The sequence below is a fragment of the Antennarius striatus genome, chromosome 2, assembly GCF_040054535.1.
Source record: "Antennarius striatus isolate MH-2024 chromosome 2, ASM4005453v1, whole genome shotgun sequence".
NCBI lineage: Eukaryota > Metazoa > Chordata > Actinopteri > Lophiiformes > Antennariidae > Antennarius > Antennarius striatus.
In genome coordinates, this window is record NC_090777.1 from 2,566,123 (window position 1) to 2,592,500 (window position 26,378).

Genomic DNA, 26,378 nt, shown 5'->3' on the forward strand with positions numbered 1-26,378 from the left:
CACTCCCGTCGGGTCACGTGGAACCCACCTGTATGCGGTCGGGAACACCTGTGCTGTCCATACGACTCGCCACGTTGACCGTGTTCCCCCAGATGTCATACTGGGGCTTCCGTGCTCCGATCACCCCGGCAACCACCGGCCCGATGTTCAGACCTGGGATGTAACGGCAGGTTGGAACTTTTTAAAACTTTATCCAAGCATTTCCTGTCATGATGTGATTCCACGGAAGCTTTCTCAGGTATGGGGGGGGGTGTTGAATTTTCCAAGCTTACCTATCTTCATCTGGAAGTTGTTAAAGGAATGCTCGTTGATGTATTTCATCTGCTCCCTCAGCCTCATGGCGTAGTCGGCCAGCGCCGTGATGTGGGAGCGACCCTCCCTGTCGTAGGTGGAGTCGTTGAGGCCGGAGGCCGCCATGTAGGTGGAGCCAATGGTCTTGATCTTCTCTAGCTGCCGGTACTTCTCCTCACTGATGATCTGAGGACACACACACATTTCGCGTAAAATCTCAAGCGACCACATTGACCTTAATGAGAAATGAGCTGCGGTGACGGTTAAACGTGCAGACGTTACCTCGTCGAAGTCGGCGATGATCTCGTTGAGCAGCCGGAGACACTCCACGCCCTCGTTGTTGGCCTCCAGCTCCACGTAGAACTCGGAGAAGTTGCTGATGGAGGCGAACATGACGGCCACGCACTCGCACGACTGGTAGTAGAGCTCGTCGTTCCGCCGCTCCCGCGCCAGGAAGTGGGCGGCTACATCCTTCGGCAGAATGTTATGAAGGAGGCGACGGTTGTAGGCCTGCAGTTCCTCCATTTCCTCCTTCTCCTCTGTGGCCTGGCAAGGGTCAAAGGTCACAGGTGTAATAAATAATCTGACAGGTGAGGAGGAGTTCTTCTGTTGTTCACTGATGGATGCTGACGGGTTTCAGGCGTACGGTGAAATGCCGCCCCCTGGTGGACGCTGTACCTACCTGTAATTTCCACAGGAAGTCGAGGCGTGCCGTGGATTCTACCTGCTGGGCGTGCAGGTAAAGAGCCAGGACGAACACCGTGAGGATCACTGGAGTCATGACCCTCAGCGACACTTTGGTCACAACAAATGGGCTGCAAATAAACGGAGTCAGAGTCAGAGTCAACGGAGAGAAAAGACCGGAATTAACTGGGAAAACCTGAATATTATCTCACCACTGGTTTGAAGTTTCATTGAAACTGGACCTAAAGGTCGTGATGAATATAATAATTACTATACAATCACAATCTATGTGTGAAGTATGTGTTGAATAGAAATTAAATGCTTACCATTGAGCACTAGTTTCATTTAAATCACTGAAATTAAAAAAAAAAAAAAAAGCCATTAGAACAAAAAGTGAAACATGAGACACAGATAAACCTCGTTTTTACGTCGTTAACTAGTTCCAGGAGACACGGCGTTAGCTGAATTAACTAAACTGTAGATACAAAATTCAGCAGTTCTGTACTGAACTTTATTAATGAATCTAGTTAATAATATTTTGTTAATATGAATCTATTTTAAGATGACAAACAATTAAATTTAATTTTTTAATATAGTACAAGAAAAATCGTCTCCGTCTCGTCTTCAGCTGCTTCTTCCTCATCGTGGGTCACGGGGGTTGCTACGGACTAATAATAAGATATTATATGTTTTATTCTGATTTATTGTACAGTAACATGATATTATGTGTTTTTAACAGTTTACTGGTGATTTGATGATTCCAGTATTTGTGGCAGATAAACATAAAGTGGAGTAAAAGGACGTAAACTTGATTTTATTTTTCTGTGTATTTTTGACACATAATCGAGAACGACGTAATCCGAGGTTTACCTCTACAATGTTCTGTTGCTGCGTTAAACAGAAAACAAAAGTATTACAATAATGGGTCCCATCATCATTTTTGTGCTTGTATTAATGACAAGGATCATTTTTATTTAAATGCTAGTTAACAACGATCTACTGACACACATGTGAGACGCCTCTAACTCTGATTGTCATTATAAATACACCTTAATCTGGTCTATATAAGCAGAATGAAATAGTTTACATGCAAACAAAGATTACTCTCTCTTTCATGTTAACAAAATCTCTCTGGGATGTTTTGATATAAAGAATAAAAACCTCATGTGGAGGCAGGTTCTGACACCCAACTGCTCTTCAAAATGCACTGAGGTTCAAACCCCGGCCCTATTCTCACAGCAGGAACGACGCTGTCAGGTTTCATACGTTCCCCGTGTCGTGCGGCACTCACATGGCGTTGGAGGTGACGAAGAGGTCGGCGTTGTCGAACAGGGCGACCTGCGGCCACTCCACCAGCAGCAGGAAGGTGAGCTGGATGAGCAGCATGAGGGCCAGCTTCCCGATGCTGCTGATCTGCAGGAACACGGAGCAGGCCAGCAGCGTCAGCAGCACGCTGTAGCTGAAGTACTGCAGGAGGAGGAGAGCGTCACACACACACACACACACACACACACACACACACACACACACACACACACACACACACACACACACACACACACACACACACACACACACACACACACATGCAAATGTGACATTTTCTGTTTGAAGACACTCAACCAGTTCACAGTGAACACAGACAGCGAGCTGGGATTAGAGAGTAGAACCTCCACTTATTCCAGATACGAGACCTTGTTTGACCAGGAGCTCAGTGACTGAACAGATTAAACTTGGATCTCAAGGTTCTACGGTAATATAATCTGAGGTTCTACTGTATTATAATCTGAGGTTCTACTGAATTATTATCTGTGGTTCTACTGTACTATAGTCTGAGGTTCTACTGTATGATAATCTGAGTTTCTGCTGTAATATTATCTCAGGTTCTACTGTATTATAATCTGAGGTTGTACTGTATTATAATCTGAGGTTCTACTGAATTATAATCCAAGGTTCTACTGTGTTATAATAAGGTTCTACTGTATTATAGTGAGGTTCTACTGCATTATTATCTGAGGTTCTACTATATTATAATCAGAGGTTCTATTGTATTATAATATGAGGTTCTATTATATTATTATGTCAGGTTCTACTGTATTATAATCTGAAATTCTACTGTATTATAATCTGAGGTTCTACTGTATTATAATAAGGTTTTACTGTATTATAATCTAAGGTTCTATTGTATTATTTTAAGGTTCTATTGTAATATAGTCTGAGGTTCTACTGTGTTATAATGAAGTTCCACTGTATTATTATAAGATTCTACTGTAGGGTATATAGAAGCCTCACCTCAGGGAAGGGGCAGGAGGGCCCCTCACTGGGGCAGATCTCCAGACCCCCCTCAGGCGACACGTTCAGGCTGCGGATCAGACACGGCGTCACCAGCGCTGCAGACGTGTTCAGCTTCTCAGCGACACAAAGAACCAAACTCCTGGTGTCACAGGAGAACTGAGGAACCACACAGGAGCACAGGTCAGCCCCACGCGGGGGTATCTGGAGAACGCCGGGGCAGATGATCCGGACTCATCACGTACCATATTAACAAAGGCAGAGATGAAGACGAGGATGATGCTGAACACGCCCACTAGCGTGCTGTTGGTGCGAGACTGGACGATCTTCTTCGACACCGTCTGCATGGCAGCAGGAAAGATCTAGAGAAGAACGGAGGAGGTGAAGGTCAGACGAGCGGCGACTGCATCACCAGAACATCTGTCCGTCTGCTCACCTTGATGCAGGAATAGATGGCACAGATGAAAAGGATGTTGGCGAGTAAAACGAAGATGCTGATGTAGATTCCCAGCATGACCGGCGTGCTGCGAGGACGCATTCACAAACACAGAGAGGCATTTAGGAGCTAAGCTGTTCACTTTGGTTCATTAGTGCTGGTGTGACACGACTTCTTTTTGGCCCCCAAAGAACCGAACCAGAGCAGGTCTGAGACACTCACTGTGGAAAGACAACGATCTGTATGAAGGATATGAAGCAGAACACCAGCAGCGTGCACGCCACGTAGCCTCCGAAACGATCGTCCACCTTCTTGGAATACTAGAAAGGAAAGAGAGGAGAGTCAGAGGAGCGGCAGCCGGTTGGCTCCTCCAACACCTGATCCACCTTCAGGCTGCAGGAGCCCAGAGGTCATTGGGGTCAGAGTCGGAACCTTCTTCTCCAGGCTGGAGGTCTGGAAGGTGAGCAGGAACTTCTTCACGTGATCTTTCCTTAGCTGGTCGATGCTGCGAGCGTCGATGGCTCGCCCCAGGAATTCATCCACTTCGTCCTCCGGGTTCATGGTCTCCTGAACGCCACGCCTGCAAGACGACAAAGGGGGCGCTGAAGTCCCATGATGCAACGCAGACGCGTTCACGGGCGGGAGCGTGAAGAGGCGGGACTCACGTGTCTTTGCTGGAGGTCTCGTCGATCCCCTGAGGAACAGAGAGCAGACATGTGATTGTCACCACAAACGCCGAGCTGTCGTGCAAGTGAGTCCACCAGCAAGTCCACAAGCATGTTCACAAGTGTGTTCACAAACGTGTTCAAGAGCATGTCCAAGAGCGTGTCCATGAGCATGTCCACTAGCGTGTTCACGAGGGTGTTCACGAGCGTGTTCTCAAGCCTGTTCACGAACACGTTCACAAGTGCATTCACGAGCGTGTCCACAAGCATGTTCACAAGTGTGTCCATGAGCATGTTCACGAGCCTGTTTATGAGCGTGTTCACGAGTGTGTCCACGAGCGTGTTCACAAGTGTGTCCACGAGCATGTTCACGAACACATTCACGAGCCTGTTTACGAGTGTGTTCAAAGAGCGTATCCACAAGCGTGTTCACGAGCATGTTCACGAGCACATTCAGGAACGTGTCCACGAGCGTGTTCACATGTATGTCCACGAGCGTGGTCACGAACGTGTTCACGAGTGTGGCCACAAGCATTTTCAGAAGCGCGTTCACGAGCGTGTTCACGAACACATTCACAAGCCTGTTTATGAGTGTGTTCACGAGCGTATCCACAAGCATGTTCACTAGCATGTTCACGAGGACGTTCAGGAACGTGTCCACCAGCATGTTCATAAGTGTGTCCACGAACGTGTTTACAAGTGTGCCCACAAGCGTGATCACGAGCGTCTCCCCAAGCTTGTTCTCAAGCCTGTTCACGAACATGTTCACGAGCGCATTCACGAGCGTGTCCACAAGCGTGTCCACGAGCGTGTTCACAAGTGTGTTCACCAGCGTATCCACAAGCGTGTTCACTAGCATGTTCACGAGCACGTTCAGGAACATGTCCACTAGTGTTCACAAGTGTGTCCAAGAGCATGTTCACAAGTGTGTCCACAAGCGTGTTCACGAGTGTGTCCACGAGCATGTTCACGAGTGTGGCCACAAGCGTTTTCAGAAGTGTGTTCAGAAGCGCGTTCACGAGCGTGTCCACAAACACATTCACGAGCCTGTTTACGAGTGTGTTCACAAGCGTGTCCTCGAGCGTGTTCACGAGTGTATCCACAAGCATGTTCATGAGCATGTTCACGAGCGTGTTCAGGAACCTGTCCAATCTTGTCTCACCATTTGTCTGAAGACTTTGGAGTCTTTGGTCCTGGAGAAGGTTCTGTCGGGGACCCAGCGCGGCATCAGCCCCTCGTTGGAGTTGGCTCTGGTCCGCTGCATCTTGGCCATCATGGCCTTCTCCTCCTTCTGCTCAGACGGAACAACTTCAGGTTTTTAGGATCTGTTCTCACACAGCAGCGTGAAAGACCACGAGGTTCCTCCAGCCGTGACTGGAGAACTTTGATCGATGCTTTAACACTTTAATCTACTAAAGTAAGACTGGAACTGTAAAGAGTGAAGAACTGGATGCAGCTGAACGCACCCTGACTGGAGGTGTGTGTTGTGTTAAATTAGCTTTTATTTACAAGGACGTAATCTGAACCTCTGGGCTCTGACGGCGTACAGCAGAACCTCATATTATAATACAGCAGAACCTCATATTATAATACAGTAGAACCTCAGATTATAATACAGTAGAACCTCAGATTATAATACAGTAGAACCTCAGATTATAATACAGTAGAAACTCAGATTATAATACAGTAGAACCTCAGATTATAATACAGTAGAACCTCAGATTATAATACAGTAGAAACTCCAGATACAACCCGTCGCTCTGTCCATATTTTTGTTCGACATACAAGTAAAATCAGAGATATGGTAAAGTCTGGATGTTAATTGGTTGATAAAAAGAATTAAATTCATAATTTATGGTGTTCTCATCTTTTTTACAGGCTGGATCGGATTAAAATGATTTGATTATTTTAAATTGGGAAATGTTTGATTTAAAATCTCAGTGACTAAACAGATAAAACTTGGATCTCTACTGTATTATAATCTGAGGTTCTACTCAGTAGAATAATCTGCGTGGACGATCCACTCCCTCGGGCCTACAGACGTACAGACCAGGGAAACCCTACCCGCTGGGTTCTTTATGCTAAACCCTACAGGAACACGAATATTCATGTATTTTGAGCACTGACCCGTTTCTGACTGCAGCCGAGGATGAGGAAGGTCTCGATGCTGTTCTCCTTCAGGTAGGCGTTCCTCTCCCCCCCGAATCCGGGTTCCACCTCGTAGTCCCCGTTGAGGTACTGCATGGTGGCCTTAGTGATGTGGATCCGCCTGAGACCAGAACACCGAGCGTCAACGCGTCCAGATTAGAATAAAATAATGCTTCTCATGTGTCTTCATGTTATCTAGACGTATTCTAGAACGCAGACCGAAAACACAGGCCACGCCTCTTCCCCCCCCTCACCCTGCTTTGCCTCCTGCCTCCATGTGATTGGCCAGCGTGACATCATTTGACCACACGTCAAACTGCCACTTCCGAAGTCCCAGCACTCCGCAATGGACACGCCCGCTGTGGATGCCCACACGCATGTTGACGTTGACCCCCGTGACCTCCCGCACCAGCCTGCAAATAAAACGCACAACAGCAACCACATCGTGAGAAACGCATCGCGCAAAATATACCCCGAAACACGAGCGTGGTACTCACGAGATAGCCTCGATCATGTCCACGCCCATCTCCACGCAGCAGTGGGCGTGGTCCGCCCGCGGCTCGGGCAGCCCCGACACGCAGTAGTAACAATCACCCAGGATCTTAATCCGGAGGCAGTGGTTCTCCTGAAAACGGGAGAAAAAGAGAGAGGATGGAGGAGGGAACGCTAGGCATTCTGGGAAACGTTCTCACAGGATGATGAGGAGAAGTGGGCGTCGTCCTTACCGACGCCAGCTTGTCAAAGCGGGCGAAGAGTTCGTTGAGCGTCATGACGAGTTCCTGGGCCGTGCACTGGGAGGCCAGGCTGGTGAAGCCCTCGATGTCTGCGAACAGAATGCTGGGGGGGGGGGCAACGTTAAAACCGTTAATCTTTATAGTTTTACATTTTTTAAGGTCTTTTATACATTTATTAAGTAAATGCACAAACCTGTTTATACATATCTGTTTACTGTGTATTTTAGTGTTAGGCTTGGTTTTTGTGTATATTCTGCTCTATGTGCCTTCAGTTGGGTACAAATAAAGTTTTTTGAATCAAATTGAATTGAAACTGAGTACCGTCTGATGCTAAAGCGTTAGCGTTAGCTGTGCTTGGTTGGTTGCTATGTGTTGCTATCAGAGCAGCTGACCTTGAGATAGGAAGAGGTTTGACCTGAAAGCGTTCTGAAGGAGATCTGTGAGTGTGTGTGTGTGTGTGTGTGTGTGTGTGTGCGTGTGTGTGTGTGTGTGTGTGTGTGTGTCTGCGCGCAGTGGGACACAGGGACTATGCGCAGTGTGTTTGCTCACGTCTGTAATTGAATGTGTGTGCTGTTCTCCATCTTTGGGGATTCTCTTATCTTGGCTGCTGGTGATTAATATTCCCTCACTAGTGTTAATTAGCCTCCACTCTGCCAAACACTCCACCCTCTCCTGACTCCGTGAGCACTCTCGCACGGGGGTGCCAGTGTGTGTGTGTGAATCACTCACCAGAAGAATCATGGGAGAAAAGCTTTGATTTTGATTCTATTTTTTTTTCTCCCTTTTATGGGATTTAAAAACACGTTTACTGTGAATCCGCGACGGATGAAACGGATTCAGGAAATAAATCCCAGCTGACCTGACGTTGTCGTGTTTCTGGATGTAGATCTTGTGGAACATCATGTCTTCCTTCTTGGCGTTGATGTCGGCCTTCATCTCCATCGCCACGTGCCTCGGCAACACCGAGAGCAACAGGCGTTCCTGGAGGACACACGAAAATAAATCAGAGGTCCTCAACATTTATAGACCGGTTTGGCATCAGATAATATTCTCACGGACCGTCCAGTAAGGTGTGTCGGGTCAATACAACAAAATAAAATAATACGACCTGCAGAAAACTGTTCTATTCTAAACACAATAATAGGATGTGAAACCAGTTTGTATCAACTTTATTAGCAGTGTCCCCGGGTGACGGGAATTTCACAAGCCTAATGGCTTACATACATACATAAATAAATAAATAACGTCACACCAACGTTTGCTTCTTGTTGGTTCTGCTAGCTTGTTAGCTTCAGTTTAGCACTAATGTGTTCTGTGTTAGCAGCCGGAGCGGCCCCTTTAAGAAGGTAGTCATGTGACCGAGGCAAGCATCTCCCCAAGCGTCAAGAGTGACTTGGAGACGGACGTGGAGGAGAGAATCCACTCGTTTAAAACGAAACATTGTTCAGAACCAGATCAGACAGAAAAAAGAAGTACAAATTTAAAAATTAATTTGAATTTTAAAATATTTTAGAATATTTACAAAAATCTGCAAAAATGAAATTAAAATTAAATGAGTGTCAAATAGAACTAAGAAATAATTAGATTGCGGTACTAAGTATAATATTTTCATCCACCACCATAGCGTTGATTGGAGAAGCCTTCACACACACCTCACACACACACACCTCACACACACACACCTCACACACACACACCTCACACACACACACCTCACACACACACGCCACACACTCACCTGCTGCTGGTTCTCCCTCTGCAGGTGCAGCCGGGCCTGGATGTATCCTCGCGTCTCCTGGAAGGCCTGCCTCTGGGAAACCTCGGCGGGGTAGTGGGTGCAGATCCCGATGATGTTGGTGCACAGGAAGATCAGGACATTAGCGCCCACCTGGGGGGGGGGGAGAGAGGACGTCAGGGGGGGTGGGGGCGTGCTCATCCCGTCATCCTGTGGCGTTCTAATGTTGTCGACTGGTTTTGTAAATCAACAAGCGAGGCTTTAATGATAGAGAAACGGACCGACCGACTGGAATAACGTCAAGAAAGCGTTCCTGAGAGCAGCTGAGATGTTCTTTAACATGAAATCAGTTTGAAACAGGGTTTGGAATGATCCCTGAAGACCTGATCAGGTATTGATTACTCAAATCCACTTGTTTTCCCACTTGTATGGGAGATCGCTCCACCCCTCCCTTCTTCTTTTTGACTTGTCAATGCTTCACTTGTGTTCCTCTTTCCATAATGTGATTGTTTTATTTCACTCTCTAGTTAAATAATCGCGTCATCGCAGTAAAAATCACAGCATCACATCATCAGCATAAACACGTCGAGGCTCCGCCTCTTCCTCTAACGGCTTTCCTCAGAGGGCCACATGTAACTAATAAATGTAACTAAATGTAACTATTCTTTAATGTAACTAATAAATGTAACTAAATGTAACTACTCCTTAATGTAACAAATAAATGTAACTAAATGTAACTCAGTGTAATGTAACTAAATGTAACTACTCCTTAATGTAACTAATAAATGTAACTAAATGTAACTACTCCTTAATGTAACTAATAAATGTAACTAAATGTAACTACTCCTTAATGTAACTAATAAATGTAACTAAATGTAACTCAGTGTAATGTAACTAAATGTAACTACTCCTTAATGTAACTAATAAATGTAACTAAATGTAACTCAGTGTAATGTAACTAAATGTAACTACTCCTTAATGTTAAATAACTGAATTTCTGACTGATTCCAGTTCCAAACATTACAGTTAGACAGAAAAAACATGTTTGTTTGTTTCTCTGTTCTAACATAAATCCTTTTCATTTGTCAGGTTATTAAACCCACAGAACTCCATCAATCAAGGATCAAACTATCAATCAATAAAGAAAAATAACATCAGACACAAGTTAGGACATTAACTTTGTTCACTACGTTTAGTCAGAGTTAAAATGGGCTGAACTACTGCATTGTGGGAAATGTAGTTTTGGTCAAAGCACACTTTGACCTATTTACTTTTAGACACTCTGACCTTTTATGCTCTCATGGTCCACATAGAATGATGTGGAGGGCCACATTTGGCCCCCGGGCCCTGAGTTTAACACATGTGCTCTAACTCATTACCAGCTGTTTGTGAAATGATCGTCGGTTTATTTGACTTGTGTTTTGAAAGAATAATGTTCCTCCACAACAATGTATTATTATGATTATGATGATTATTATTTTGATTATCACAGTTTTCCTGGAAAGGCTATAAAAAAAAATAAAAGAATAAAAACCATCCAGGTGTTTCTATATTTAGTTAGGCCTCGGTTCCACACAGCAGAACAAAGGTGAGCTGCAGGCATGAATAAAATGTCTAGGAAAAATATGTTTCCATGATAATGATTAACAGAAAAGAGAATTAAATGACAAAAGGAAGAATCATAATTGGAGCAGGCGAGGCGTTAAGGTGGCGTCGCTTTAGGGTTTCAGGCTGGAGAACAGGAGCGGACGGGCGACGACCAGAGGACTGGAAAAAGAAAGCAAATAAAGGGTTGGAAGATAAATAGAAGAGAAGAGAGGCGGAACGGCGGCGCAGATAAAACAGGAGCAAAAGAGAGGAAAGGAGGGGAAAGGAGAGGAAAACCGCGATGTGAGGATGAGGAGGGTCAAAACCAGGGTGGGCGAGCCAGCTCTGGAGACAGAGAGAGATGTGGGCCACGGTGACATGAGGCAGAGGTCTGCCAGCGTCAGATCTGTTTACACCGCTCTCAGCGGACCAACATGAGGCCTGCAGCGTGTCGCAGGTTCACAGGTGAGGCCTGCAGCAGAGCTCCGCCTCCTGACGGCGATCACCTGCCGACGCCGCCGCCGCCGCTCGCATCCTGTCCTCAACAACACCTTTCTATGGAAACGCACCACCCAATCCACCAATTGTCTCAGACCCAGAACCTGTAGATCCATGTCACCTCCACAGCTCAACCCTGTGAGGTCAAAGGTCACGACAGAGCACCAAAATAAACCAGGGATTGAACATGACGTCACTGGGATTTGTTTTTTACTGAATTATGGGGGGGGGGGGTTGCTGCAAAAGCCGTCATTATGTCCTCCTGGGGAGGGAGGAATGGGGCGAGTGGGGGCAGTGGGGGAGGGGGGGCGAACTCATGCAGTCAGCCAGTCTGTGGAGAGGACCTCAGCCTAATCTCTACATATCAAAATGGCATTATGTAAGCGCTGCTGCGATCTGGACAGGACAGGCAAAACAGCACTAATACACACACACACACACACACACACACACACACACACACACACACACACACACACACACACACACACACACACACACACATACACATTATCATGCATTCAAAACACCGCCAACAGCTTAGGCTTCTTAATCAATACATTAATGATCAGTCCGGCCCTATGGAGGCACCGCTGAGATCCAGAAGAGATCTGAAAGCCTGTTTCTGTGAAAAATTAATTTCTATGCCCAACAATATTCACATTTCACAGAACGGAGCAGCCGTAAAAGTCACGGCGTCTCGAGGTTTGAACGTTTCATTCACCGTAAAGATAATATAGCCTCACTAAAGAGCAGAGAAACGCCGATAGAGCGATGGTTTGTGTCAAGAGGTAGGAAAGAAGATTCTACCAACAACTCTAATGTCCAACAAATACATGATTTTATTATAGTCTCATAATTAAGAAATATCAATGCATATCTCAGAGAACATAACGTGTGATTTGTGAGGTAATAAAGAAATTACTGGGATAGAAATATAATGAATAAATATTATATAAATATGTAAATAAATTCTAGGATAGAACTGAATAAAGTTGAATGTAAATCAACAATAAAGTCATCATAACAACAGAACGCGTGCGGTCCAACCGCCGCCGCTCACAACATGAGGGGGTTGGGCGGTCGTCCCTGGCACGGAGATCCGGACCCAAACAGCGCCGCGTTCTGTTTATTCACTAAGCACTTCCTGGACAACTGCCTGTGTGTTTTCCAAGCCTTCTTATTAATTATCAATCAGTTTCACACTTAACACAAGCGTCCAAGATTATCTGAGCCTCAAAAACCGTCACGGTAACAACGGAGACGTGGAATCTAGACGTGAACACGAGGCTCCGCGCCAGAGGAACGATCCTCGGCCTTCTTCCCGTCTCACCTGCTGACGTATAGTTTGAATAAATCAGGTTTACGGGTGCTGATGGTTTTTTTTGTTTGTTTTTTTAAGCTGTTATATATATATATATATATATATAAAGCAAAAAAAAATTACATATAAAAATAATAATTAAAAAAAAAACCAAACAAACAATCTCAACAACACCGAGGTCAAATTTTCTTGACCTTTTTTCAATAATTTAGGAGAAGTCCAGTCTTACAGGTTTGATATACTCAGTCCATTTTCTCCAAATTTTGTAAAATCTGTCCTTTTGGACTTTGAAGGAGTATGACAGCAGCTCCATTACATAAATGTCATAACTAATATCAATCCATTCATCTATAGTGGGCACCAGGGGTTTCAGACAGTTTCTTGTCATAACTTTTTTGCTTCCGGCTAGAATTTGAAACAACTTTTTATCGTCATGTTTTACAGGTGAAGGTGTTCCCGTCCTACACTCTGTATGCATTGTAATCGTTGATCTCGGCCTCTCTTTAAATAAATGAAGGTGAGCGTACTTCCAGTGCAAACCAGCCCTGAGGCTCTTCTGGGGCAGGCTGCTCAGCGTGGGGGCTGTTTTGCCTTTATTTTACCTCACGGTGTTAGAAAAAGGCGTAATGGGGTGCTGTAAAGGACTGGGGGCGACATTTAGCATCACGTGTTCTGCGTACAACCTGGAGATTTGAGAAGCAGATGGTCGCTTTAGCAGATGACTATAAATAGAATCCATGTCTATGTGTCTGAGATCAATCCAGGAGTGGAGGAGCTGATGTCGGGGGAGACGTGCACCTCGGCAGCGCCGCTCCTCCACGTCCCAAACGGCAGGATGGGACACAGCTAATGGAACAGTCATAAAGCTTATTTGTAATTTTTCTTCTCCTTTATGATGGATTTAGCGCCGCAGCCATTTACTTTAGCAGGAAGTCTGTGGTCCTGACACCGCCAGTATAAACATTGACTTTTAAGGCCATCAGGCCCCCGTTTCAGAGTCTGGGGCAGCAATGTGGGACAGAACGGACGAATGAGGAATTAAAGCACTTCCTACGAGACGGACACGAATGAAAACACCAAGATAAGATCCTCTAAATCCTCTAAATCAGCTCAAATCTCAGGTTTCACATGAGCGGAACAAAAGACGGCGAATCACCTGACTGCTGAGCATCCTCAGCTTCTCGTTTCATCGTCATGACGATGTGCTTTTAGTTTTCTAAGCAGCTGTTTGCAGATTGATAGCTGAATATCTCTAAAAGCAGCAAACAGACGGTAACTGTCAAACATCGCAGAACGTTCAGCAGTCAGAAACAGATATTTCTTGGGAGGAAACCAAAAAAAATGGTCGAAATTGGACTCAAACAGGTAAAATTTAGAGAATCCTGTAATTTGATTGGAGAGAGACGCACCCCCCCCCCCGGGTGCTTCTCTCTCCGGCTTGTGAAGGTTCTGCTCGGCGTTGGCCTGAGACCCACACCCACAGAGCTGTGAAGTCGCAGCGACGGCGGCGCCGCTTTCACTTAGCAGCTATCACCCACATTCCACAGCCGCCTCCGAAGGACCTGCAGGCCCCCACCCAGGATCAGGGAGGTTTGGGGTGTGGGGGGGGCGGCATCAGTGGGAGGACGGGGTCGGTCCTTCAGGCTCAAGAACACATTTTATTTAAATGTTAGTGTGAACTCAAACGTAGATTTACCATTAAATATCAAAATTTTATTTCGCTGTTTGACACATAGCGTACAAACCTATGTCGCTAAAAAGGGCGGCTAATGTTAATTTTATTTTTTAATTAATTTAAAAAAATTAATTTAAAAAAATATAAAATTTAAAAATAAAAAATTTAAATTTAAAATTTAAATGTCGCTGTTTGACACATAAACCTAGGTTGCTAAAAAGGGCGGCTAATGTTAATTTTAATTTTTAATTAAATTTTTTTTTAAATTATAAGGAAAATTAAAATTAAAAATTAAATTTCGCTGTTTGACTCATAGCGTACGACAGAGACAAAAGCTAAATTGGTTTTTTCACCTGTCGACTATTTACAGTTCTATAGTAAGGCGCACTGGATTATAAAGCGCACTGGATTATAAAGCGCACTGGATTATAAGGCTCACCTTCAATGAATGGATTATTTTAAAACTGTTTTCATAAATAAAGCACACTGGATTATAAGGCGCACGGTTGGTTTTTGAGAAAATTAGAGGATTTTAGGTGCGGAAAATACTGTGTTCTTGATGGTTGCACACTTGATCAGCTGTAACTAGTTAGCGCACTGAGCTAATATTAGCTCCTAGATTTAGTTGTTTGTCTTTCCCTCGTCTTTCTCCTACATTTCCTGTCCTCTTTGCAGCTGTCGCTGCCAAAAATAAAAGATTCTCTCTGACTTATATCAGAGTTTCCTGTGGGGCCGTTTTAAACACTGAAGGGTGCTCGGATGTGTTCTTGATGGCGGCGCCAGTCGAGGTTAAAGTTGGGAAACCGGTTGGAGGGTGAGTGCTAACCAATGTTTGGCCAACGTCGTGCGATCTGAGCTAATATTGACTCAAGTTCCAACAGGAGGCAAAGAAAGACCAGGAGAGACAGAAAAGACGCGACAACGTTAGCGCGTGAGCATCCAGGACCGGCTCACACACACTGTGAATGTGTTGATGAAGGGATTTAAAGCAGCGAGCTAACCCACATGCTAACTCAGTAGCACTGGAGCTAATAGGATGGGGGTTGTCGCCAACAGCCTCGAGCTAACGTGACAGAAAAAGGCCGTGACTCTTTTTATGACTCACAAGTGGCCAATTTAAAAGAGAAAAAACACACCTTAGCAGCAGGTAGAAGCGAATTCCAAGAATTATAAAATGTCTTCATGACTTTCTGCGACCAGAGGATAAGATTATGTAAAAGGAAGGCAAACGTTTCCATCGTCATTTCGTTGTATTTCGCTGTTTGACACATAGAGTAAAAACCTGGGTTGCTAAACAGGGATGCTAACGTCAATTTTAATTTTAAATTAATTTCTTTCTTTTTTTTAATTAAAAAAAATCAAAATTTAAAATTAAATTTTTGCTGTTTGACACATAGCGTACGAACCTGGGTCGCTAAACAGGACTCGTGGCGTTAATTAAAAATTTTAATTAATTTCATGTTTTTAAATATAAAAAATTTAAATTTAAAATGTAAAATTAAAAATTAAATTTCGCTGTTTGACACATGGGTCGCTAAACAGGGCTTCTAATGTTAATTTTAAATTTTAATTAATTCAGTTTTTTTAATAAAAAATAAATAAAATTAAATTTTACTGTTTGACACATAGCAAATGAATCTGGATCGCTAAACATTGCCGCTAATGTTAATTTAAATTTTTAATTAATTTAATTTTTAAATGAAAAAAATAAAAATAAAATTTTTTCACTTTTTCTGTTTGACACATAGCGAACAATCCTGAGTCGCTAAACAGACCTGCTAACATTAGCCAAGACTTTAACAGCCAGTCTTCACAAAATGAACTAATGTAGCAAGCTAACACATGCTAACAGTTAGCCCTTGCTAGCCAGGCTAGGCTAGACGACATGAGATCTACTCCTCATACTTTTGCTATCACATCACTGGTTTTGCAAAAACCAATAATTAAATGATGAATATTGCTGATTTCATTAAAATAAATAGGATTGTGATCACGACTGAGTCAGGGAGGAGTTCAACAGAAATCCTTTGAGTTTCCCTTCAAACGCTCTGGAGACGTTTTTTATCCTGAGGTCACTAGAATGGAGCCAGAAGCGATTTCTCATCGTGAGATGGAAAAAACATTTAACTGGACAGCGCGATCCAGAAAAGTGTGTGAAGAACAAGACACTAAATTTATAAGAGCTTTTCCCAGATGGGGGGGGGGGGGGTTGGGGGGGGGCAGTGACTGATGGGATATTGTTGTTGAACCGCGGCCAATCAGAGAGCACGTCGGAGCTCATTGGCCTTTGAGGAGCATCTGGAACTCCTTAGAGCATCTGTGTTGGATCAGGCTGTGTGAAGCCCACTCCAGCAGATCCACTGGTGACAACCTCCCCCACCCCGCCCCCACCGGGCCCCCCCTGTAGGCCTGGATGCTTATCGCTCTTTTCTTGAGGGCCTCACTTATTTATTCTACTATTCTTTCATTTTATTTCTTCCACTCGTGTCCACTGTCATGAAAGTGTGTGTGTGTGTGTGTGTGTGTGTGTGTGTGTGTGTGTGTGTGTGTGTGTGTGTGTGTGTGTGTGTGTGTACGTGTGGTGCCAGGCAGCTGCAGCCTCTGTGTACTCAGGCTGGGCCTCGTGTCGACACACAACCAGCTCACCCTTATCTGTAGTGACCAGACCCACATCCACTGATAGAGAGCGAAGCCCCGCCTGCCGGCGCCGCTCCCCTCGCCATCGAGGGAAGGGGGGGGGGGTCCACACAGAACACCTCCCACATCAAAACCCATGGTTTCAGCTCAAAAAACGAATATTTTCACATGTTTTTCTCGGTTCCTGCTCACCATCGCTGTCACTGGTGACCAGGAATCAAAGAAAAACAAATGAGTTGTTTTTTTTGTTATATTTTCAGTAGAAAGATTCATAAATATACTTTAATATAATATGATAGAAATATAAATTATTACATAAAAATTTGACCCATATAAAGTTGGTTTAATATCAGTATGGGTAAGGTTCATAAACGTTTAAATTACCGTCGATAAATAGTTTGTCATTCTATCGTGGAATTCGTTAATCGCGTGTGGTTCCTGGAACGCATTAACCGCGAGGAACGAGGGGTCACTCTACACTAATTTTTACATATTTGTAGTAAAGACACAAAATGCATTATTGCCCATATTCACTCTTCTGTTCACATCTCGCTATAAAAACCCAGAATGCATTGCGCTGCACCGAGAAAGCAGCTCACAAAACATTTCCAACGACGACAGAGTGATTTCACACAGAAAACAGTTACACAGCTTACTTCTATAGGTCCCAAAAATATAATATATATATAATATTATATATAATATTATATAAAAATTATTTACAATAATTTATTATCACTAATTTGTTTCTGGTAGCATTGAGTCAACTGAGAACAGTTCACGTCAGGATTCTGATCTGACGGACGCGCCGGGGGCCCCGACACCAAACGGCGACACCCCATAACAGTGTGTGTGACTACTGTGGAGACCGTGGGTCACGCTGGAGTGTTTCTGATTTAGAGATCAGCCAATGAAAACCTTCTCGCTCATTTTATCGAGTTTTTCTGGAGGACGCCGTGCTCCAGTGCCGCGGACGCTCCGCCGGCTCAAGGACGACCCGCCGCCGTGGAGTAAAGTCCATTAGAGCAGCTGTGTCAACACCGACGGAATGCAAAGCGAGCCGTGATTGTCAATAAAAACAATTACTGGTGTCAAAGAAATTCACACGAGCGACACTCGTGGAATCACCGACCCGGGTCGGGGTCAACGACCCCTTTAAAACACGCTTCTTCACTGTCTGCGTGTTACTGAGCCCAGCAGATCGCCACACAACTGGCAAACAACATCCTGTGCAACCCAACCCCCCCCCCCCATCCATCCCACCCCCACCAGCTCCACTCACATGACCTCTTCTCTGTCATCGCCGTGTTTAATTATGGAATGTCACATTTCGACAGCAGGGGGAGGAAAACAAAGCAGGCATCCATCCAGGCAGGCAAACAGCCCGTCTATAAGTCAGACACACACACACACACACACACACACACACACACACACACACACACACACACACACACACACACACGGCCCCGCCCGGTTCAGCTCCCAGATTCTCAGAAGGAGACGCCAGCAGCAGAAATCAATTCTGACCTGATTCCTTTTTCTTTTTCTGTTTTTTGTTTTTACCAAACTGTACGCCGAGCGAGATGAACGCGGCCCCGACAGCTTGAGTTGTAGTTGTTTCCATGGCGACCGCTCCACCGACTGAACACAAGCGCTGAGAGAGAGAGAGAGAGACACTCAGCGATGCTGTTTACCCCCCCCCCCCGTCATTCTCAGAAGTGATGCTAAACTGATTCTCTGGCACTCGTTTCGCTCCGCAGATTGGCTGATTGGCAGACTTGACATGTGTGTGTGTGTGTGTGTGTGTGTGTGTGTGTGTGTGTGTGTGTGTGTGTGTGTGTGTGTGTGTGTGTGTGTGTGTGTAGATACACATGCAAAATGTATTAACAGACAGAAACAATTATGCAACGCGATCACATTCGGGTGTGTCAGCGCTTAAATTTTGATGCTCTGCAAACTATTGTATGTGAATCTCCCGCGTGTGTGTCTGTGTGTGTGTGTGTGTGTGTGTGTGTGTGTGTGTGTGCGTGTGTGTGTGTGCATGTGTGTGTGTTCCCATCCGTCAGCACCCATCCTGGTCCTGAGCAAACTGTGCAGCTGCATTAACACACAAATTATTTATCAGGCGGCGGTGAAAGCTCTGCGTGGGGAGATTCTCCTCCCATCACACCGCCCCCTCCTCTTCCTCCTCCTCCTCTTCCTCCGTACAGGATGTCTTATTCTATAGCTGCAGCTTCACACAGGTGATCGTCTCCGGTTGGCGTTGCTGAGGACGTGGATGGAGGTGATTCCGGCGTGAGATGAAATAAATTTATTCTCTGACATCCTGGAAATTCAAAAATTGAGCAAACATCCATTTGGAAAAGTTTGACTTGTGCAGAAACGAAAAGCACGTTGAGATTATCTCATTTTATCTTATCTTATCTTATTTTATCTGCAGAATAAAGGGGTTAGGAGGCTTAACCCTTCGGTCTCCGCTGCGGTCTGAGAAGCATCACGTTCCGCTTCACTAACGCACAAAACAGACGGATAAACGCACCGCGGTCGTGTGTGTGAATGCACAGAATCAGCCACGACTCCCGTGATGTGAAAACACAGTCCAGTGTGTGTGTGTGTGTGTGTGTGTGTGTGTGTGTGTGTGTGTGTGCACAGGGACCGGGGGGGGGGGTTGCTCTGACCTGCCTGTTGCTGACGCAGGCTCTGATAAGACGGCTCCCTGTGACGCAACGCCGAGCCCAAACGCCGAGGGCCGAGTATTTTTAGGAAGCAGTCTTTGACCTCTCATAGCACTCGTGTCCACAGCATCCACACAGCGACGTGGACGATCAAGGGAAGGGGGGGGGCAGAAAGAAAATGGTGCTAGGTGGACAAGAATTTTCAAAATTCAGATGTTTTAGCGACAAAAAAAAAAAAAAGACAATTGTCTGAGAAACGGAAAAGCAGGACGGATCGATCTGCTGGTTCCATCCTGGATAGAGATGTGTGTGTGTGTGTGTGTGTGTGTGTGTGTGTGTGTGTGTGTGTCCTGATGGGTGTGGTATGGACGTGTGTAATGTAAATATGGTTATTTGATTTCGGCTGAGGATCACAGACGCGGAAACATGAGAGGCACTTCAGACTAGAATGACGTGAGAGGGAAGTTCTCCATTCTGCTTTGTGCAGCTGGAAAAACACACACACACACACACACACACACACACACACACACACACACACAAACACACACACACACACACACCAACGCCAGGATAGAGAAACGCATGGGGGAGCTTCTGTCAGGACAGGAAGGGATCAAACCCGATGAGGTCCATTAAGACTCGCTGACGGAGTCAGACCCAGACCCTCAGAGCCGTTGTGTGATTGGCTAAAAGCAATCGTCCCAAATCGTTCGACTCTTGTCGATAAAAAGCTTCGCTTTGAAGAATACGCGCAAAAAAAAAAATGCAAATTTTGTCTTGAAGTTATCAAAATGTTCTTTAAAAACCATTCCCATCACGTGGACGCTCTCTGTGCCCTCTGAGGTCTCCGTGTGAGTAATTACATAGTAATAACAGTAAATAAAGGCGCTACTGATGTGGTTCCAAGTTCTTAATGTGTGTTTCCGTGGTGACAGAATCCAAATTCAAGTGTTGCATGTAAATAGGAGTGGAAGTCGTGGAGAGGAGAGACCTTTGGGAGGGAACCCTCATGTCCTAAGAGTGCAACAGAACCCACAAACAGGGTCAACGCGCCGACAGCGTCACACAAAAATAAACGTTTAATAGTTTGTTGTCTTTACAGAACAGATAATCGTCCATCAATACTAATCAATGATACTGATTTGGAGTCATGTTGCTCTATATGACATGAGCTGATGAGCAGTAATGCTAAGTTTTAAGGCCTAGGACAAAACCTTGATAGCCCCCTGTGGCGGTGCTGACATTTACGCTGACATTGAACGCATCCCTGTGCGGTTGTAGTTCTCACGTGTGACGCCGTTATTAACCAGGAGAATCATCAGCATCAGGATGAAGAACCCTCGTCCCTGTCCAAAGTCCCCACTGCACGGGCTCGTTTCCCATCAGCCCCAGCGCACGGAGCAGGCCTGCGTTGAGGCGGTTCCTCAAACACCACCTCAGCTCCAGGTTAATGAGTGACCGGAGAAAGAGGAAGCACCGGTACGGAGACGGAGCGCTGACGGATGGCGTGTTCCCGCTGCGTCACGCTGGGCGACCTCAGGGACGCTTGTGATGGATTACACGGCGGTTAATCACGCATGGAACTGTAGAACACAAAGTGGCGTCCGGGTTCCCACGGATCCCGAATCGGATCCCGAATCGGATCCCGAATCGGATCCCGAATCGGATCCCGAATCGGGATCGGGCCGGCCGGTTATCTTCGTGCACTGGTCTCTAACTGTTCCTCAAACGGCGATTAGAAGCGCCGCCATACTGTAGCCCCACCCCCCCGGCTCACCCTGGCACCCCACCATGGAGGACAAGTACAAAGCGTCCCTTGTGCCAGAGCACAGAGTGATACTGCTTTATATCATGGTATTCTCCTACTGTCACACACACACACACACACACACACACACACACACACACACACACACACACACACACACACACACACACACACACACACACACACAGGGGCGGAGCATTCAGCCCGCTGACCTTCAGCTATCCTCTCAGTCCTTGATGCACAAACAACATTCTGTGCAGCAGAAGCACAAGTCCGTCCCGGAGTCGACGTGAGCGAGCAGCAGGGAACACACTCAGCAAGCGCCAGCTTGACCCGTACAACAGCATCCCACCGCCAACGTCCAATGCCGTGACAAGATATTCAGTAGTAGAGTAGAACCTCAGATTATAATACAGTAGAACCTCAGATTATAATACAGTAGAACCTCAGATTATAATACAGTAGAACCTCTGATAGTCATACAGTAGCAGTCACAGAACAGATTAAACACATATCTACTGTTTTATAATCTGAGATTCTACTGTTTTATAATCTGAGGTTCTACTGTATTATAATGAGGTTCTACTGTATTATAATGAGGTTCTACTGTACTATAATGAGGTTCTACTGTACTATAATGAGGTTCTACTGTATTATAATGAGGTTCTACTGTACTATAATGAGGTTCTACTGTACTATAATGAGGTTCTACTGTACTATAATGAGGTTCTACTGTACTATAATGAGGTTCTACTGTATTATAATGAGGTTCTACTGATGGGGGGTGAATGCTGTAATAATTCTCCATGTTTTCTGGACTCTGCTTCATAAACCATCTGAAGGGGGTGGAGCCTGTGTTGCTTCACCTGGACTCCACCCCCCCGATGTGACACCATCCTACACCAGTGATGTAAACCCAGCCCCCCCAGCCGGAGCAGCGGGTCTCACCTGCTTCCAGAGAAAACGGTCTTCCTGGTTGATGTTCCAGGTGGTGGCCACGTGGATGACGGACAGCAGGGCGCCGCTCATCACCGCCGCCCTCATCCTGACCGGCAGCAGCGTGTAGATGATGTAGATGAAGAACACGGACCACCAGATGCCCTCCGACGCGCTCCTGGGCGCCACCATGAGGACCCCGAACACCTGCACCGTCAGCAGGACGCCAATCACCAGGTAGCTCACCATCCACATGTAGTCCTGGTGGAAGCCGTTGCGGTTGCACACCACCATCAGCGCCATGAAGAGCGCCATGGCGACGGACAGGGCGGAGGCGTAGGCCACGTGGGGCGGGGCGTGGACGCAGTGGAACGTCAGCATGATGCCGCACACGATCACCAGGACCCCCATGAGCATCGTGAGCGAGCTCTGGTTCAGCCGGAAGAAGTAGCGCTGGTAGAGCCGCTCCAGCTTCCTGGACTGGAACTTCTTGGACTGGAACACCCGCACCACCCGGAGCCAGCAGTCGGCCGCCGTCAGCACCCCCCCGGCCCCGTTGGGCCCCTCGTCGCCCGCGTCCCCGCTCCCACCGTTGCACCCGCCCTTCCTCCCTTTCAGCTCCCCGTCCTCGAAGCCCAAGTCGACCGATTTCAGCCCCACCCCTTCCCCGGGGGCTCCGCCCCTTTTGCCGTAGTGGTCTTCCTGCCATCCGCAACGGACGCCGAAGTTGCCCCCGCCGCCCATCGCCCCCGCCACCCCTCCGCGGTGGTGGTGGTGCTGATGGAGGGGGGCTCCGGAGGGCGGCTCCATGGCGTCCGGGTCCCGCAGGCAGCTCATGTAACGCGGGTTGCAGAGCGACGAGCCGCCCTTCCGCTTGGACTTCTTGCCATTGCGCTCGCCCCACGCGGTCTTCCGGTCGTCCACCCTGGCAACTAGGAACCCACTGAACCAGGACATCCTGTGGGACAAAGACAGGAACGCCCGTTAGAGGAACGCCCGTTAGAGGAACGCCCGTTAGAGGAACGCCCGTTAAAGGAACGCCCGTTAGAGGAACGCCCGTTAGAGGAACGCCCGTTAGAGGAACGCCCGTTAAAGGAACGCCCGTTAGAGGAACGCCCGTTAGAGGAACGCCCGTTAGAGGAACGCCCGTTAGAGGAATGCCCGTTAGAAGAACGCCCGTTGAAGGAACGCCCGTTAGAGGCACGCCCGCTGAAGGAACGCCCGTTAAACGAACGCCCATTGAAGGAACGCCTGTTAGAGGAACGCCCGCAGAAGGAACGTCCGCCAATGAAATGCCCGTTATACGAATGCCCGTTAGAGAACATCCATTAAAGAAACGCCCGTAAAATGAACGCCCGATAAAGGAACGCCCGTTAAAGGAACGCCCGACATAGGAACGCCCGATACAGGAATGCCCGTTAAAGGAACGCCCGATAAAGGAATGCCCGTTAAAGAAACGCCCAACATAGGAACGCCTGTTACAGGAATGCCCGTTAAAGGAACGCCCGTTAAAGGAATGCCTGTTAAAGGAACGGCCGACATAGGAACGCCCGTTAAAGGAACGCCCGATAAAGGAACGCCCGTTAAAGGAACGCCCGTTAAAGGAACGCCTGTTAAAGGAACGTCCGTTAAAGGAACGCCCGATAAAGGAACACCTGTTAAAGGAACGCCTGTTAAAGGAACGCCCGACATAGGAACGCCCGTTACAGGAATGCCCGATAAAGGAACGCCTGTTAAAGGAACGCCCGTTAAAGGAACGCCTGTTAAAGGAACGCCTGTTAAAGGAACGCCCGATAAACGCCCGTTACGGAGCAGGACCGGCTGCAGCGCCGTTGCCCTGGGACGGGGCGTCTCACCTGTGGGGGTTCTGGTACATGTCCCAGCCCGTTCCCGTGGAACCGGTTCTCTCATTTATCCCGTGGACAGAATTGTGAAGACGTGAGTGTGTGAGGGCCACGCTGCCAGGCGGCAGGCCTGGGCGGGGTCAGAGGGCGTGGCAGGCAGGCACTTCGTCCCAGATGTGTTTTCCGGAGCCGGCGATCAGAGAGCGGGGCTAATAATAAGCTGCTGGGGGGTCTACCGCCACGGGTTCTGCTGGGCCTGCAGGAAACATCAGAAACACACAGGGTGGATAAACAGGAAAACCAGCATCAAAATAGATCTGAACAGACTGGCGACGACGCAGTGTGGACATCCAGCCCGTCAAGTCGTCACGTTAAAGACGCCGGACGCGTGTTTAACTCCATGTTTAGCTCCGTTAGCAACCGTCTCCATCCCACAGGAGGAAGGAAACCAAGCTCATCATCATCATCATCATCATCATCTGAGAAACACAGATTTCAGGTTTCATCTCAAGCGTGAGAACTTTGAACCAGAGGGGGGAGGAGGGGGTCACGGAGGCAGGATGGCCCGAAATAGCAGGATTCTAGCCCGGGTTCTACCAGAGCAGAACCTGGGCTACCAGAGCAGAACCTGGGCTACCAGAGCAGAACCTGGGCTACCAGAGCAGATACCGGGCTACCAGAGCAGAACCTGGGCTACCAGAGCAGATTATTATATCTGACTGTTCGATTTAGACCCTAAAGATAACCCCAACCCTGACTTAACCCCTAACCCGAACTATAACCCGTAACCTGACCTATAACCCCTAACCTGAACTATAAACCCTAACCTGAACTATAACCCCTAACCCAAACTATAACCCCTAACCTGAACTATAACCCCTAACCCAAACCCTAACCTGACCTATAACCCCTAACCTGATCTGGTTCAGTTTTCTCTCTTTCTGGCTGAAGCAGAAACTTCAGCCTCATCGACTGCCTGCAGGCCTCCAAACGAGCTGAATCCACGCGGTGCGGGGCGGTGCGTGAACGGAGCGGTGCGTGAGGCTTCCTCTACCGCGGTTCACCCGGAGGGAGCAGCTCCGTTGGGGGAGCGGAAATAGAATCTCCTGCGTTCGCCTTCTGGCACGGATGGGTCCGATCCCTGAAGCAGAGCCAGCCCGCCCCCTTCACACACACACACACACACACACACACACACACACACACACACACACACACACACACACACACACACACACACACACACACACACACACACACACACACACACACACACACACACACCTCCCCTGCAGAAGGTCGACCAGGCTGCGCGTCGCGGTGCTGCCAGCCGCCTGGTGTGCGTGATTACATGTCGCTTGGCTGTACTCCGGTTTCCCCACTCGCGTTAGAGGGGGGGGGGGTGCGGGTAAGGGAGGGGGGTGCGGGTAAGGGAGGGGGGGTCACTGACTACTCCTAGGGGACATTTCAACCGGACAGCCGCCACACTGAACACGATCCACGGGAATAAAGTCATTCATTGTGTTCCCATAACACCCCCCCCAAACACCCCCCACCCCCCCCCCCCCCAAACACCCCCCCCCACCCCCCGGTTTTTATCTGTGGCTCCAACTAATGACAAAAAATAAATAACCGCAGCCGCTGGAACGACCCGGAGCCGTTACCGACCGTCTGTCGGTAACGGCTCCGGGGGTCCTGAGGATCTGTGGACGAGCCGCTGCGCGGATGCGCGCCACGCAGCGTCCACGCACCGTGCGTGGAGGGGCCCGCGTTCAAAACGGCGTAGGCTTGTCGTTACATAACATCACGGCCTGGTGTGACAACCGGAGCGGGGGGGGGGGGGGGTAAACCGTTAAAACCGTTAAACCGTTCCGTTCTGGCCCAAACGCGCCCCGCGGTGACACGTTTACCCCCCACCCCCCCACCCCCCGCGCGTATTGGCGTGAAATCACGCAGGGACGGAGGGTTTTTGATGCGGTGCATTCCACAGCATCAGCGCACGAGCCGCGGGTGGACGCGTCATCCACGAACCGCGAAGTCCGGAGGGATCAGGACGCGTGGAAGTTGGGAGAAACGCGCCGGATCATCAGCCGAACGCGGGTCCGTGGGGACGGTAACCGGAGTCCTACCCCCCCCCCCCACACACACACACACACACACCCCCAACCCCCCCCCCCCCACTCTGATGCGGTTCATCCTTTTATTTCCCACTGAAATGTTGTGGTAACGGAAAACACGCACTGCCCGTGGATCCTCCACCGCCACCCGCGGGAGACGAGGCCTCGGTGAACCGTCACCGGCCGTGTCACCCACTCCCACGGAGAGAGGTGGGGGGGGGTTGGGGGGTTAACGGAGAGCGGCGGAGGCGTTAATGTGACCGGAGAACATGTATGATCCGTGTCGGCCCGCGGGGGGACCCACTCACCGCGATCATCCTCTGGTT

At 47.6% G+C, this 26,378-nt stretch overlaps 1 protein-coding gene across 1 annotated transcript in view; it reads right to left on the reverse strand.

Moving 5' to 3' along the window:
- Positions 1-26,378, reverse strand: part of adcy6a (adenylate cyclase 6a) — a 29,527-nt gene that overhangs the window by 2,979 nt on the left and 170 nt on the right. Inside the window, exons 1-23 of the mRNA XM_068306523.1 lie at positions 26,361-26,378; positions 23,948-24,191; positions 22,104-23,049; positions 8,989-9,138; positions 8,110-8,231; positions 7,242-7,353; positions 7,014-7,141; positions 6,771-6,929; positions 6,496-6,637; positions 5,531-5,659; positions 4,369-4,397; positions 4,136-4,283; positions 3,926-4,023; positions 3,704-3,791; positions 3,513-3,629; positions 3,268-3,426; positions 2,267-2,442; positions 1,302-1,328; positions 1,188-1,217; positions 974-1,106; positions 574-837; positions 273-477; positions 29-153 (exon numbers count right to left, since the gene is read on the reverse strand). The exon at positions 26,361-26,378 is cut by the window's right edge and continues 170 nt beyond it. Coding sequence (XP_068162624.1) covers positions 29-153; positions 273-477; positions 574-837; positions 974-1,106; positions 1,188-1,217; positions 1,302-1,328; positions 2,267-2,442; positions 3,268-3,426; positions 3,513-3,629; positions 3,704-3,791; positions 3,926-4,023; positions 4,136-4,283; positions 4,369-4,397; positions 5,531-5,659; positions 6,496-6,637; positions 6,771-6,929; positions 7,014-7,141; positions 7,242-7,353; positions 8,110-8,231; positions 8,989-9,138; positions 22,104-23,049; positions 23,948-23,967 — 3,507 coding nt within the window. The 5' untranslated portion in view covers positions 23,968-24,191; positions 26,361-26,378. The remainder of the gene's footprint in view (positions 1-28; positions 154-272; positions 478-573; positions 838-973; positions 1,107-1,187; positions 1,218-1,301; positions 1,329-2,266; positions 2,443-3,267; positions 3,427-3,512; positions 3,630-3,703; positions 3,792-3,925; positions 4,024-4,135; positions 4,284-4,368; positions 4,398-5,530; positions 5,660-6,495; positions 6,638-6,770; positions 6,930-7,013; positions 7,142-7,241; positions 7,354-8,109; positions 8,232-8,988; positions 9,139-22,103; positions 23,050-23,947; positions 24,192-26,360) is intronic.